The 15,591-nt window shown below is 43.8% G+C and overlaps 1 protein-coding gene across 6 annotated transcripts in view; it reads left to right on the top strand.

The window, feature by feature from the left end:
• igsf9bb (immunoglobulin superfamily, member 9Bb) overlaps window positions 1-15,591 on the top strand; it is a 635,068-nt gene that overhangs the window by 372,900 nt on the left and 246,577 nt on the right. For all 6 annotated transcript variants that reach the window (XR_007250530.2, XR_007250531.2, XM_048562092.2 and 3 more), the window contains exon 4: window positions 11,569-11,720. Coding sequence is in view for 4 of the 6 variants with exons in the window: in XM_048562092.2 (XP_048418049.1) it covers window positions 11,569-11,720 (152 nt within the window). In the remaining 2 variants the exon portion in view is untranslated. The remainder of the gene's footprint in view (window positions 1-11,568; window positions 11,721-15,591) is intronic.

Here is a 15,591-nt window from a genome sequence, read left to right on the forward strand (position 1 = left end):
GGAGCACTAAAGCTGACGTTTCGGGCCGAGACCCTTCATTAGAGAGGGGGATGGGGTGAAGGTTCTGAAATAAATAGGGAGAGAGGGGGAGGCGGACTGAAGATGGAGAGAAAAGAAGATAGGTGGAGAGGAGATTATAGGTAGGGAGGGGATAGGCCAGTCCAGGGAAGACGGACAGGTCAAGGAGGTGGGATGAGGTTAGTAGGTAAGAGATGGAGGTGCGGCTTGGGATGGGAGGAAGGGATGGGTGAGAGGAAGAACAGGTTGGGGAGGCAGAGACAGGTTGGACTGGTTTTGGGGTGCAGTGGGTGGAGGGGAAGAGCTGGGCTGGTTGTGTGTTGCAGTGGGGGGTGGGGATGAACTGGGCTGGTTTTGGGATGTGGTGGGGGAAGGGGAGATTTTGAAGCTGGTGAAGTCCACCTCCGCCTCCGCCGCATCTGCTCCCACGATGAGGCATTCCACTCCCGCACATCCCAGATGTCCAAGTTCTTCAAGGACTGCAACTTCCCCCCCACAGTGGTCGAGAACGCCCTTGACCGCGTCACCCACATTTCCCGCAACACATCTCTCACACCCTGCCCCCGCCACAACCGCCCAAAGAGGATACCCCTCGTTCTCACACACCACCCCACCAACCTCCGGATACAACGCATCATCCTCCGACACTTCCGCCATCTACAATCCGACCCCACCACCCAAGACATTTTTCCATCCCCACCCCTGTCTGCTTTCCGGAGAGACCACTCTCTCCGTGACTCCCTTGTTCGCCTCCACACTGCCCTCCAACCCCACCACACCCGACACCTTCCCCTGCAACTGCAGGAAATGCTACACTTGCCCCCACACCTCCTCCCTCACCCCTATCCCAGGCCCCAAGATGACGTTCCATACTAAGCAGAGGTTCACCTGCACATCTGCCAATGTGGTATACTGCATCCACGGTACCCGGTGTGGCTTCCTCTGCATTGGGGAAACCAAGAGGAGGCTTGGGGACCGCTTTGCAGAACACCTCCGCTTGGTTCGCAATAAACAACTGCACCTCCCAGTCACAAACCATTTCCACTCCCCCTCCCATTCTTTAGATGACATGTCCATCATGGGCCTCCTGCAGTGCCACAATGGTGCCACCGAAGGTTGCAGGAACAGCAACTCATATTCCACTTGGGAACCCTGCAGCCCAATGGTATCAATGTGGACTTCACCAGCTTCAAAATCTCCCCTTCCCCCAATGCATCCCAAAACCAGCCCAGTTCGTCCCCTCCCCCCACTGCACCACACAACCAGCCTAGCTCTTCCCCTCCACCCACTGCATCCCAAAACCAGTCTAACCTGTCTCTGCCTCCCCAACTTGTTCTTCCTCTCACCCATCCCTTCCTCCCACCCCAAGCCGCACCTCCATCTCCTACCTACTAACATCATCCCCCTCCTTGACCTGTCTGTCTTCCCTGGGCTGACCTATCCCCTCCCTACCTCCCCACCTATACTCTCCTCTCCATCTATCTTCTTTTCTCTCCATCTTCGGTCCGCCTCCCCCTCTCTCCCTATTTATTCCAGAACCCTCACCCCATCCCCCTCTCTGATGAAGGGTCTAGGCCCGAAACGTCAGCTTTTGTGCTCCTGAGATGCTGCTGGGCCTGCTGTGTTCATCCAGCCTCACATTTCATTATCTCAGCTTCCTTTTTAGTTTGGAGAAATCAGAAATTGTTTTTTGCTTCAGGAAAACATACATCTTTTGGGGCAGTTCGCAGAAGTTGGCTGGAATGTAAGGACTGTATATCCTGGAAAAATGAGTTAATTCAGAACAATAAGGAAGTGGGTTAAGGGTTTTAATTTGAAAATTCCAGACCAAAAACACTTGGTTGGAAACATGATGGGCCTATTTGAAACTTGGAAAGTTTAATCTCAGTTATGTGAATTATCAAGGAAAAGACTATTGAGCTCTCAAAACTGGGATTAGAAAGAAATAATTAGGTTAAACATATTGATGTAGGAAGGGAACTCTCTCTCTGACATTTGAGAAATATGAATGGATCGTGTTGGTTTAGACAGGAATCTATTTTGCAGTGTTCTTCAAATCTTTCATGTTGTATCACATGTAGATAGCTTAACTATTTTATCTTCATTTAATTTATGTAATAAGCTTGTGTTTTAGCGTGATACCAAATCTGCAGCATTGCATGCTTATGTTTCAGTGAAAGTCCACCATGTCAATTTTTTTAAAAGAACTATCAAGCCAGATTTCAGTGTGTGATCTGACTTGTTCAGCCATAGTATCATAACCAATGGGGGTGCTATGTGGGATTCAAATTCAATGCACTGAAGGAAGATCTGTGTCTTTCTTTTGAAAGTAACTGGCATATGAATGTTCTGGATGTAAAACAGTTGTGTTTCAGTGATGTTTATTGTACAAATTTTGAAAATGGCTTTGAATGTTGCTCACAGTTTTCTGTCAGTAGAAAATATAACAGTAGATTGATCAAAATATTTGACTAAAGTTAAACTGAATGAATTGAGAGATATACTGAAGATCAAGTAAATTTAGGACCTCTTAATGAGGAGATGTTTCAAGTGATTATCCAAAATTTAGAACTGGGGGAAGGGAAACCTGAAATTGAGATGCCATAGCTAGAATTAGGTGAGATACAGTAAGAAGTTAAAAGACTTGAGCCAGAAGAGAAATGCAGTCTGATACCCGCAGTATTTTGTACAATTAATTGCAGTTGGGGAAACGCTCAATGGGAATCCAAAATAAATTAGATGAATAGAAACCCTGCAGATAGAAGAGATACTAGTTTTAGAGAGCAAACAAAGATGTCAAGTAACAAAGGAGAAAATTTAGAATCAAAAAGTGGTGTAAAGAAATTAACCTGCATCCATTTCAATAAAAATGGAACATTTCAAAACAAATTGCTGAACGTTGAATGGGAAACTGATTGTAACATTGGGAATGTCTAAGGAATCCTCAAAAAAGTCATCATCATGGAAGCAAAGGTTGTGGAGAAACTGTTTCCTGAGAATGTAATAAGAGGAGAGAGGTGGCTCATGACAGTCATGAAGATTCTTTTTCCAGTAATGACGGGGAAAATCAGTCTGGCGATCCTGACTATAATATCTCATGCTTTGAATCAAGAAGATAGACCAAGAAAGATGTTAAAAGACACTGGAGTAGGTCAGATATTGGTGCTGGCTGATGATACTATTTGACTGTCAGAGGGGATAAAGAAAAAGAAAATATTAAATGAAGATGTATTTGGAGGTTGAAAACTGGTTTCATTGTACAGAGTTTGTTTAAAAAGCAACTTGATAAATGGAGAAGTAGTAGTGGGAATAGTGAAACAAATTCCTAGAGAAGGAATTGATTCTATTTTGGGAAATGACCTTGCAGGTCAGAAATTGTTAACTACACCAAGGGTGTTAGAACAACTGAGTAGAGGTAAAAGAAACTGAAATGGCACAGGAGGAACATCCTGCTATTTTCCTGACTGTGTGACCACATTTCCAACCCATTTGAAAATTCAGGTAGCTGATGGAACTTCTGAGAATTTAACTAGACAGGATGATGGTAAAGAGAATGAGACTGATATGTTTGGCCGATTTTCTTCAAAGTAAATGACAAATGGATACCTAGTATAAAAAGCCATCCAACTACCGACTCAGAAACTGAAACAGAAACAATACCAACGTGTTACTATTTGAAAACCTACTAATGAGGAAATGGAGACCACCTCAAATATAAGACAATGAGGAATGTGCTTCAGATGGTAGCTGAGTATTATGAGTAACTCAAGAATTTTTGTGGCAGGTCACTTAGATATTAGGAAAGTATAGGCTAAAATGTTACAATCATTTTATTCGATTGGTTTACATAAAGTGTGGCCAAATTTTGCCACATTTACTGTACATGTCAGGTAGTGGAAATATCATTAATTAAACTTGTGATTAATTCCAATACCAGCTTTTAGAGAACCATTTAGTAGGGTATTAATAGATTGTATAGGACATTTACCTAAAAACACTAATGGGAATCAGTACCTTTTAAGGATTGTGAATTTTCTTTGCACTGGATTTCCAGAAAATGTGACTTGATAATGGTAGCAGGAAAGTTAATTTAATTTTCTTTTATAAGGTATGGATTATCCAAAGAAATATAGTAAGATCAACGTTCAAATTTTATTTTATGAAAAGAAGTGAAGAACAGTTTGGGAGTTGAACAATTCATGTCTTTTGACCATCACCCATAATCAAACTTTGAAGACCGTGATTATAGCTTATTGTTAAGAACACCTTAAAGGCTGAGAGACGGGAATTCCTTTGACTTGTTAGCCATTGGGGATGCTCCTAATGAATCTCTAAGATTTTGTTCTTTTGACCTAATATAAGGACATAAGGTTAACAATAATAACTTTGTTTTATCATTTTTTTTTCATTAGTTAATCAATGTTCAGAGGCTAGACTATCAGCTGATATTTTGATTTCTAGAGTGATACTAGCCAAAAAGCATGTGAGTGATTTGAAACAAACATTTGAAGGATTCTGAGGATAGTGAGAACTAGTGCAGATAAAAAGTCCAAAGTTCAAAACTTTGTTGCTGGAGACCAGGTGTTCGTGCTTTTACCTGTCTCTCAGGTAGAATTAATTCTTTATTGCTGAATAGTCCCAAATCGAAAGGAAACTCAATGGTGAATTATGTGGTAAATATTTAAGAATGGTGAAAGGACCTGTGAATGTGCCCCCTTAACACGTTAAAGAGATATTATGACTGGGACAAATATCAGGAGAAAAGTGTATTTATGGTCATGAAAGAAATAGGGAATGAAAACAGACAGACCAGAACAATTGGAGAATGAGTCAGAGATTTTATATTCAAGAATCAACTCTCCAGCAATCAGATTATCCGATGTGGGTGCCTAAAAGGTTAGATAGCATATTTAGTGTTTTAGAAAACTATTTGACTTTTAAAGGTCACTACAAAATCATAACTTACTATATATCGTTAGGAGAAATATTTTTGGTCACTTTTTTAGAAATTTGTTAATGAGATATGTGTCACTGGCGAGGTCGGCATTTATTGTCCATCCCTAATTTCCCGAGGGCAGTTAAGAGTCAACCACATCATGGTTTATCTGTAGTCACCTGTAGACCAGACCAGGTAAGGATGACAAATTTCTTTCCTTGAAGGACATTAGTGACTCTGATTTTTTTTTTGTTGTTTTTGCTTTAGCCATGGGTTCTGGGTTGCTAATTCAGTGACATTAACACTGACTCTCACATGTGCCCAATGTTGATGTGAGGATGCATTATCTACTAAACAAAATCCCCACAGACCCATCCCAGGGACTTTGGCTCACAGGAGGGAAGAGATTAAGGGCACAATGAGCAATGACAATATTGAACACATTCATGTTAGCAAAAGTTCACCTATCAAGATATTGCTAAAACCGGATGGGTCACAAAGATTCTACATTGCCATAATCAGAGTCAATATGGTAACCAAAATAGACTCAAATTCTACTCCACAATTGGAGGACTGCATTGAATAAATTGACACATACGCTTCATCACAAAAATCAACTTTCTGAAAGCTTGGTGCAAGTTCCATTGACTGAGAGAACCAAAGAAATGTAATATTTTCTTACACCAGATGGGCTCTATCAATGCAAAGCTATGCAATTTGAAACATTCCACGCGTACCCAGTAAACTTATTGAACAACTGTGTAGTTTTGTAGTTTACATTAACAATTTGTTCGTTAATTAGCCACACCTGGGAATTGTATTTACACCACTTGATTGAAAAAGCCAGTTCGGTTGCAGATTTGGCCAAGTGAATTTGACGGTGTCCTATATGTGTAAGTGATCCGGGAGGGAGATAGTATGAAGTAAGGAGAGGTGAGGGAAGGCACGGAATCTAAATTAATAGTTACTCATTAGTAAGTCTAAGTATTGAATCATCCAAATTTTCCTGAGTAACCATTTTACTTGAATTTCATGAGAACTATCCAAAGTCTCCAATTTAAATAGTGACTTTTGGAAGGTTCCAAATGTAAAGGACTTCACTGGCAGAAAATTCAATTTCCCAGGCAATTCCTTCTGAGTCTGCTGCAATGGGCATTCCAAAAGATTCCCATGGGCAATTTACATTCTTGGTGTGGATTTCCATCAGGTGCTCCACAGTCCAAAGATGTGCAGGCTAGGTGGATTAACCATGGTGAATGTGGGGTTATGGGGATGGAGTGGGGGTTCTGGATCAAGATAGGGCGATCCACAGAGGATCACTGCAGACTTGATGGGCTGAGGGGCCCCTTTCCGCACTGTAGGGATTCTATGATTCTCCATCTAAGCTGAAATGACTGAAAATTTTGCCTCGATTTCTGTCCAGAATGGCACAAGGCATCCCATGATCCTTTGCAGGCTCAACACCCTCTCAAATTTCTAATTGTTAATGGGGATTTCCTTTAATAGACTCTTTCCAGTGGAAGTAGTTCAAATCAAATACTTAACTGCATTTGTTAATAAACAGTGTAAGGACTTCTGTAATTTAAGACTAATGTTATAAATTGAACCACAAATTACTGTTCTGATGGGAGAAAAGTACAGCCTTTTACTTTTCATGTTCTGAGAGAACAATGTTAGCAATGCAAATATCAATATCTAGGAGATTTAAACCATGACGTTTTATTTCATTATAGCGTTGAGAAATTGAATTTTAGTTAGAGGAGAAGAACAGGTATTGTTGCTAATTAATTATTACAACTTCAGACACTATGACAAAAATGCCAACTATTTCCTGTAGAACAGTTATGTTCAAGAATTAGTTACAATGTGTGAACTTCTACGCGCAAGTTTAATTTCTGTTCCTTTTTACTTGCAATGGATTTGAGAAAAGCATTATTTACATTGACTGGAACGGTTGTTCATAATTTTCCAACCACTTGCTGTTAAAATTAGAAATTGTAAATTTGAGATTAGAAAACAAATGGGAACATTACTACCGCAGATATTCTCCCCATGCAACATCAATCTTTTTAAAATTTACATTATGCAGCTAAGTATGTACAAAACTTTAATGATTCATATGAAATTGCTTTGATATTATTATCAGGATTGGCCCATTTATTTTAACTAAATTAGGCAACTGATGTATTATATTTGATTGTAATAAGCGTGTGCTAACTAATATCAAGATCCAATTAACTTTCTGATTTGAAGATGGAACATACAAAATTCAGCATTGGTTTTGACTTTCCTTTGGTTACCAAAATAATAATATAGCTTGGAATGAAATGAAGGAGATATTTCCACAGACAGATGTAAGAACAAGATCTCAAAAGTTGAAACAGATTTCAGATTAATTAGAATCCAAAAAGTATATGATTAGAATAAATCTGAACTGCAAATTAAATGTGTCAAAGAGAAATAGCAAATGCCAGAAATTCACATAGGGACTGCTTGAGACACAACAGAGTGACAACAAAACAGCAATGTTTTGCTAAATTTGTTTGTGATCACTTTGCCTCATTACTGTTTCACCCTCAGCTAAGCTTTCAAGCTCACATCCTTTCCATCATCAAGACTGTCTTTGTCTGCCTTCTTATAATCATCTTTTGTCTCAGCAATTGTTACTAGAGCCCTCTTCCAGGCCTTCGTCATCTGAAGATTTGTCAATTTTAAACCTTTCAAGTCATCTTCCCACTTTGCACCTTGGACAAATTTGAGCTGACCTAAAATTCTGCTGCCTGTATCCTAACTCCCATCAAATTCTGATCAAACATCACTCTTGTGCTTGCTGACCTACAGTGGCTGATGGTCACGAAGCATCCCGATGTTAAATTCTCATTCTTGTTTTTAAGTCCCTTCTTAGCTTCACCCTCCCTCCCTGTGCAAGTTCCTCCAGCCCAAATCCTTCTAAAATCTCTGCCGTGCTCCAGTTCTGGCCTTTCAGTAAATACGTGATCCACCTTTGCTGGTCTTGACTTCACCTGCCTTAGTCCTGAGTTCTTTGCTCACCTTTAAGATATTGTCTCAAACCTATGTCTTAGTCTTTGACTAAGAGTATTCTTTTGCATCAACAAAATCTGTTCGATAAGTCTTACCTGGGGTGCCTTGCAACATTTTACAACATTGAAGGCACAATGTAAACTACAATGTAAATTGTAGTGATATTGCTGTGTATAAGATGAATGTCCTTTTTTATACAATAGTCAATTTACAGTACAGACGTCAAGTGGTTTGAATATCCGAGGAGCACGAAAGTCAAAGTTTTGGGCCAAACCCCTTTCTCAAGATTCGTTGGGTTTCAGCTCAAAATGTTGGCTTTCCTGCATCTTGGATGCTGTGTGACCTGCTGTGTTTTCCCAGCTTCTCATCTATTGATTCTGGCTTCCAGCATCTGCAATCCTACTGCCTCCAAGTCAAGTGTTTTGAAATATGTCCAAGAGGTGTGAAAAGGAAAAATAAGTTTAGTTAAATATAACTGCAATAATCTATGCAAATAGAAATAATGATGGTCGTCTCAAGGCTAATATTGTATTTGATGAAGAGCTAAGTTCTATATTCCAATTATTTCCCTGATCTCCCTTATCTCCAGGAACAGCACAGTGGCTCAGTGGTTAGCACTGCCGACTCACATATGGAGCTTACAAATGCTTCCTGTGTCTGCGTGGGTTTCCTTTGGGTGATCCAGTTTCCTCCCATCATCCAAAGATGGGCACATTAGGCGGATTGGTCATGTTAAATTGCCCATAGTGTCCAGGGATGTGCAGGCTTAGTGAATTAGCCACCGGAAATGTGAGGATGGGGTGGGGATGGTAGGTCTGAGTGGTTTGCTGTTTGGAGAGTTGGTGTGGACTCAATGGTCCAAATGGACTGCTTCCACACTGCAAGGATTCTATAAGAATTATTGTTTTTTTTTGACAAAACTGGTGTTTGTAATATAAAACAGCAGTTTGTGTGAACTGAACAAAGAATCATGCCTCTGTAGCAAATTGCCTCATAAGAACAAGGAACTTGACAGGTTTATGACTGAGAGCCCTACTGATAGTCGGCTATTTTGCGGAAGCTCATGTAGCCTGACAGTTGCACCTAAGACATTTTGTTTACTGGAGTGGTAGTCTAGAAAGGGAATGTTTGGCCTTTGAATAAGTCAGTTGAAGCAAAGTTCTCTACATTCCAGCTTAAGGTCAGATGCTGCTAACCTAGTTGCCGAAGGACAGACCAGGAAGATTCAGTAAAGTCTGCCAAAGAGATTTCATGAAGTTGAGAGTGAATTTATTATTGCAGCTTGTTAGCTGTGCAATTTTTTTAAGCATTGAGGGAAGTGTAACAATCAACAGAGAAGTGTTCAGTACAGGCCAGATTAGTGAGAAATTTATAAGGCTGCTGAAGAAAGATATCAACCATTTATTGCATAGACATCCTAGAATTCACCTGAGAACAACTCGAGAGTGTGATTCAGTGTCATTGTAGACTATACTTAAACAGAACTCCTATTTATATAGCACACTTAATCAAATAAAATGTGCAAAGCACTTCACAGAGGCATTCATACAATATGAGGTCAAACCACACACCTTGTGTGACTGTCTGTCTGTGTGGAGTTTGCACGTTCTCCCCATGTCTGTGTAGGTTTCCTCCAGGTGCTCCACGGTCCAAGTTGGGTGCCAGTTAGGTGGATTGGCAGTGGTAGATGTAAGCTTAGAGAGCTGGGTCTGGGGTGGGATGCTATCTGGAGGTTTGTTGCAGACTTGATGGCACGAAAGACCCCTTTCTGCACAGGTAGAAATTGTATGGTTCCATGATTCTAAGTAAATGTTCAGGCACTTGATTCATAACTTGGTCACAGAGGTGTACTTTAATGAGTCTCTTTAAAGGAGGAAAATAAGATGAGAGGTTTGTGGAATTAATTCTGGAGTTTCAGGTCTAGGCAGCTGAAGACATGGTAGTCGTTGAAGGCATGGCAGTCAATTAAAATCAGGAATATTCAAAAGACCAGAATTAGAGGAGATCAGGTGTTTTGAAAACTTGTAAGGTTGGAGAAGTTTTTACAGGTGAAAAGAGGCCAGGCTATGGAGGGATCTGGAAACAAATGCATATGAATAAAAATATACTTCACCTGATCATCTCACCAGAAACTCAAACTCACCAGAACTAAATCTTAGTCGCGAAATATAACAACTGTTAATGTTACTGTGGAAAGACCCTCATTGTTGATGAGAAGAAATCACAATTGAATTAATGTAGTGGTCATGATGAATTATGTTGTGTCAAGTTCCATTAAGAATCATCCTACCTTTTACAATAATCAATTTAACTTTACTTAGCCTTCAATGGCAGTGACCGTTTCTGACCAATTCCAGTTTAATAATGTAATACATCAGAGTGCCCATCTCTGTCTTTGATGTCTCTTGTGAAGAATAAGCTTGCTTTCCACATAGTTCTACATAGTTGAGCCTGTTGTTGATATATTTGCTTTGGTTGACAATCATTATCAGTTGGATAGGAACGTGGGAGACAATCCCAAACTGAAACAATCAAGGCACCAAATTCATGTATTTGAATATGGAGCTTAATTCAGTTTGTAAAGGTCACAACAGGAGACTCCCAGAAGGCTAGCAGAAATGCTTCAAGAATGTCATCCAAAACAATTGATCTACCCAACGCTTTAAGCACTACAGAATCGATATTTTGGATTTACTGGCCATCTCAGCGCTCATTGCACCAGAGTGGAAGCAAATCATCCTTGATGCCAAATGATTGCCTGAGAAGAAGGTGCTTAGGAATAGGGAAAATGATTGGCTCAATATAAATGACATACTGGAATATCCAGTACTCTCTTACTCATGGATTTTTTGTGATTTAGTATCTATTTACAACTATAGCTTGAGAGGAATGAGAGAAACTTTGTTCAAGTGAACTGTGTTAAATTTGACTCTCCAACCATTACAGCATTCTCGCATCATGTATATTGTCTGTACGTGAAAAAAATGAAAGCAAGTGTTATTGTGGCACTGTCTATTTAAGGGACTTGATATGATTGTACATATTTATCTCAACGTGGTATTAGATTATAGTGATTAGCTACATTTTTATATTCTCAGTACAGATTGCTAGGTGACAGTATGACTTTAGCATCACATCTGCATCAGCGTTCAACAGTCAATGTAATTAGCTCCACCAAAGCCTTGTAATTGAAAATGTGTGTTCAATATTCAATTAGATAAATATATTGAGATTGACTCCAGGTTGTTGCTCCTATCATTCCCATTACGTACCTAAGACAATCATTTCCTATATTATTCTCAGACAGGTCTATCATTGTGAGCTCTTTCCCCTCTATTTTTGACTGAACTTTTGGATTTAAGGTCTCACCTTGTGCCCCTCATTAGAAATCGGTTGTACCAGAGTAGAAATAAAATTGATATTACTGAAGGGCTTATGATCGCTCTATGGACTCCGACATATAAACTGATACAGTCGATGAAAGATTACACACTGGTATTTGTAAGCATCCAAAGGCTCTGGTTCTGAACATTGAAACTATTTCAAGTGAATTTATGTTTTTTTTTGCTTAGCTCCCCCTACGTTCACGGAAACTCCTTCACCCTATGTGGAAGCCAAGGAAGGAAGTAGCATCACCCTCACGTGCACAGCATTTGGAAACCCGAAACCTGTTGTTAGCTGGCTGCGGGAGAAAGTATTGCTGGAGAGCTCTCGGAAGTACACGGTAAGCTATTAAAAGGAACACGACGACTGATCAGTTCAGTTTTATGTTTAAAATATGATATAACTGCAAAGAGCGCCATTGTTCTGCTGCCATGTTGTGGGCTTTTGCCCCCAGTGGGGTGTTTGTAACTGATGAGATGACATTTATGATAGCCCCTGTAGATATAGATTATGTAAAACTGAAAGATTCAATAGAGTTTTACTATCGAGTTTTGAGAAGATTTGTAGCTCAGGTTGAGGTTCTGGATGTGAGTTTGCTCGCTGAGCTGGAAGGTTCGTTTGCAGATGTTTTGTCACTTTTTTTTATTTCAAAAAATATATTTTATTCATAGAATATACAAAAAATGAAACATTTATACACCTACCCAGTCATGCAAGCCACTCCGGGTTACCCAGGGGGTACATGCACCAACTAAAGGAAAAATGCAAAACAAAGAAGAAGAAAAAACAAAGCAAAGAAAATACCCTGGCAGTCGTCACCCCGCACAGTCTCCGTTAGCCCCCTGACCAGTTGGGGAAGGTGCCAGCTGGACCCAGTTACCAGATAGGGCCCTTTTTTCTATTCTGGACGAGGGGTTTCATACAGTGGTCTTTCTCCACCGCGCCATGGCGGCAGCTGCCCCAAGCTTTAGCACTTCCCTCAGCACATAGTCCTGGACCTTGGAGTGCGCCAGTCTGCAACACTCAGTCAGGGTCAGTTCTTTCAGCTGGCAGACCAGCAAGTTGTGGGCAGACCAAAGAGTGTCTTTCACCGCATTGATGGTCCTCCAGGCGCAGTTGATGTTGGTCTTGGTGTGCGTCCCGGGAAACAGCCCGTAGAGCACGGAGTCCCGTGTCATGGAGCTGCTTGGGACGAACCTCGACAAATACCACTGCATCCCCCTCCAGACCTCCTGCGCATAGGCACACTCCAGGAGGAGGTGATCGACAGTCTCGTCCCCCCTGCAGCCGCCTGGAGTGCAGTGTGCGGTGGCACAGAGATTCCGGGCATGCATCAAGGATCTCACTGGCAGACCCCCTCTCACCGCCAGCCAAGCAATGTCCTTGTGCTTGTTTGAAAGTTCTGGCGATGAGGCATTCTGCCAAAGGACTTTGGCAGTCTGCGTGGGGAACCACACAACGGGATCCACCCTCTCCTTTTCCTGAAGGGTCTCGAGGATACGACGTGCTAACCACTGCCTCATGGCCTTGTGTTTCCCTTCAAAAATTTCTGCACGAAGGACAGGTGGTACGGGACGGTCCAACTACTTGGAGCGTTCCGCGGCAACGAGGCCAGGCCCATCCTTCGCAACACCGGGGACAGGTAGAACCTCAGTAAGTAGTGACATTTCGTGTTTGCATACTGAGGATCTATGCACAGCTTGATGCAGCCACACACAAAGGTAGCCATGAGGGTGAGGGTGGCGTTCGGTACGCCCTTTCCCCCGTTTTCCAGGTCTTTGTACATAGCGTCCCTGCGGACCCGGTCCTTCCTCGACACCCAAATGAAGTGGAAGATGGCCCGGGTGACCGCAGCAGCGCAGGTCCAGGGAATAGGCCAGGCCTGCGCCACATACAACAGTACCGAAAGCCCCTCACACCTGACAACCGGGTTCTGAACCGCGATGGAGGGGGACCGGAGCGTCCACCTGCCCAGCTTCTCCTTCAGTTTGGTGATATGCTCCTCCCAAGTCTTAGTGCACGCCCCAGCTCCACCAAACCAAACACCCAGCACCTTCAGGTAGTCTGTCCTGACGGTGAAGGGGATGAAGGAGCGGGCGTCCCAGTTCCCCAAGAACATGGCCTCGCTCTTACCCCTATTGACTTTGGCATCCGAGGCCAGTTCAAACTGGCTGCAGATGTCCAATAGTCTACTCACCGACCGACGATCGGTGCAGAAGACGGCGACATCGTCCATGTACAGGGAGGTCTTGACCTACAGGCCTCCGCTGCCTGGGATAGTCATGCCCTTCAGGCTCACGTCCTTCCTGATGGATGCGGCAAAGGGCTCCACACAGCACACGAACAAGGCAGGAGAGAGCGGGCAGTCCTGCCTGACTCCAGATCTAACAGGAAAACTGTCCGATTCCCACATGTTGATCGAGACTGCGCTAGCGATGTTGGTGTAGAGCAGCCAGATCCAACTGCGGATGCCCTCCCCGAACCCCAATTTGGAGAGGACGTCCTTCATGTAGCATGAGAGACCCTGTCGAAGGCCTTCTCCTGGTCCAGGCTGACGAAGCAGGCGTCCACCCTCCTGTCCTGCACGTAGGCGATCGTATCCCTGATGAGCGCGAGGCTCTCAGTGATCTTCCTGCCCGGCACAGCACAGGTTTGGTCAGGGTGAATCACCGACTCCAGGACAGACCTGACCCGGTTGGCTATGACCTTGGCCAGGATTTTGTAGTCCACGTTCAATAATGAACTGGGATGCCAATTCTTAATTTCTTCCCTCTCCCCCTTCCTCTTGTAAATGAGGGTGATGATGCCCTTCCACATGGACTTGCACATTTCCCCTGCCCGAAGTGCACTGTCGTACACCTCCAGCAGGCCCTGGCCAACCAGGTCCCACAGAGTGGAATACAGCTCGACCGGTAAGCTGTCGCTCCCGGGAGTCTTATTCCTCTCAAAGGACTTGAGGGCTCCGGTCAGCTCGTCCAGTGATATCGGCTGGTCCAGCTACTCCCTCGTGCCATCGTCTACGACCTCCATGATAGATGACAGGAACGACTCGGAGGTCGTGCTGTCCGTGGGCTTTGCGTCGTATAGTCCAGCGTAGACGGATCTGCTGATCCTCAAAATGTCGGGCCGAGACGACGTCACCAAACCATTGTCCTCCTTCAGCCGGCTAAGCACAGAGGTCTCTTTGTGCACCTTCTGAAAGAAGAAATGCGAGCACGTCTCATCCTGCTCCACGGAGTGGACCCTGGACCAGAAGATTATCCTGGAGGCCTCCGTGGCGAAGAGCGAGGCTTGCTGACCCCTCACCTCGCGGAGATCCTCCGTAACATCGACCCCCATCGACTGCAGAAGGAGCAGGTTCTGCATCCTTTTCTGGAGTCACAACAGCTTTCCCCGCCTCTCTCTTGCCTTCCAAACACCCTTGACGACAAAGAACCTCTTGATGTTCTCCTTCACTGTCTCCCACCAGTCGCCCGAAAACTCAGAGGGGTTTCACGGTTCTCCAACCGGCGTACTCCCTCTTAAGCTCTTCGATGTTCTCTGGGGTCAACAGAGTCGTGTGAGCTTCCACGTTCCCTTGCCGGCCTGCTGGTTGTCCAGTAAGTTACAGTCGGCCAGCAGGAGGCAGTGGTCAGAGAAGAACACCGGCTTGACTCCGGTGGACCTGACCAAGAACACCAGTGACACAAACAGGAAGTCTATCCTTGAGCGGATAGACCCGTCTGGCCGCGACCAGGTGTATCTCTGCTCGGCTCCGTCTGCAGGGGTGCTGAAGACGTCGAGCAGCTTGGCGTCCTTCACCATGCCCATTAGGAATCTGGACGTGACGTCCAGTTGACTCCCCCCACCCGCTGTCCCCACACTGGATCTTCCATCTGCATTGATGATACAGCTGAAGTCTCCGCCTAGGATGACCGGCCTGGATGTAGCCAGCAGGGGTGGAAGCCGCTGCAGGGCGGCCAACCGCTCACTCTGTACCGCTGGGGCGTACACATTGATCAGCCTCAGGGGAGCGTTCCTGTAGGTGACATCAGCCACTAGGAGGCTCCCCCCCGACCACCTCCTGAACTTGAGAGATGGTGAAGTTGCGCCCCCGCAGCCGGATAGCCAGGCCCGAGCAGCGACAGTCGTTACCCCCCCCCGACCAGATCGAAGGCCCACAGGTCCAGTCGCCTGACCATTCCCCGTACCCGCTGAGGTGCGGTATCCCG

This window comes from Stegostoma tigrinum, chromosome 32 (assembly GCF_030684315.1).
Source record: "Stegostoma tigrinum isolate sSteTig4 chromosome 32, sSteTig4.hap1, whole genome shotgun sequence".
NCBI classification, from domain to species: Eukaryota; Metazoa; Chordata; class Chondrichthyes; order Orectolobiformes; family Stegostomatidae; genus Stegostoma; species Stegostoma tigrinum.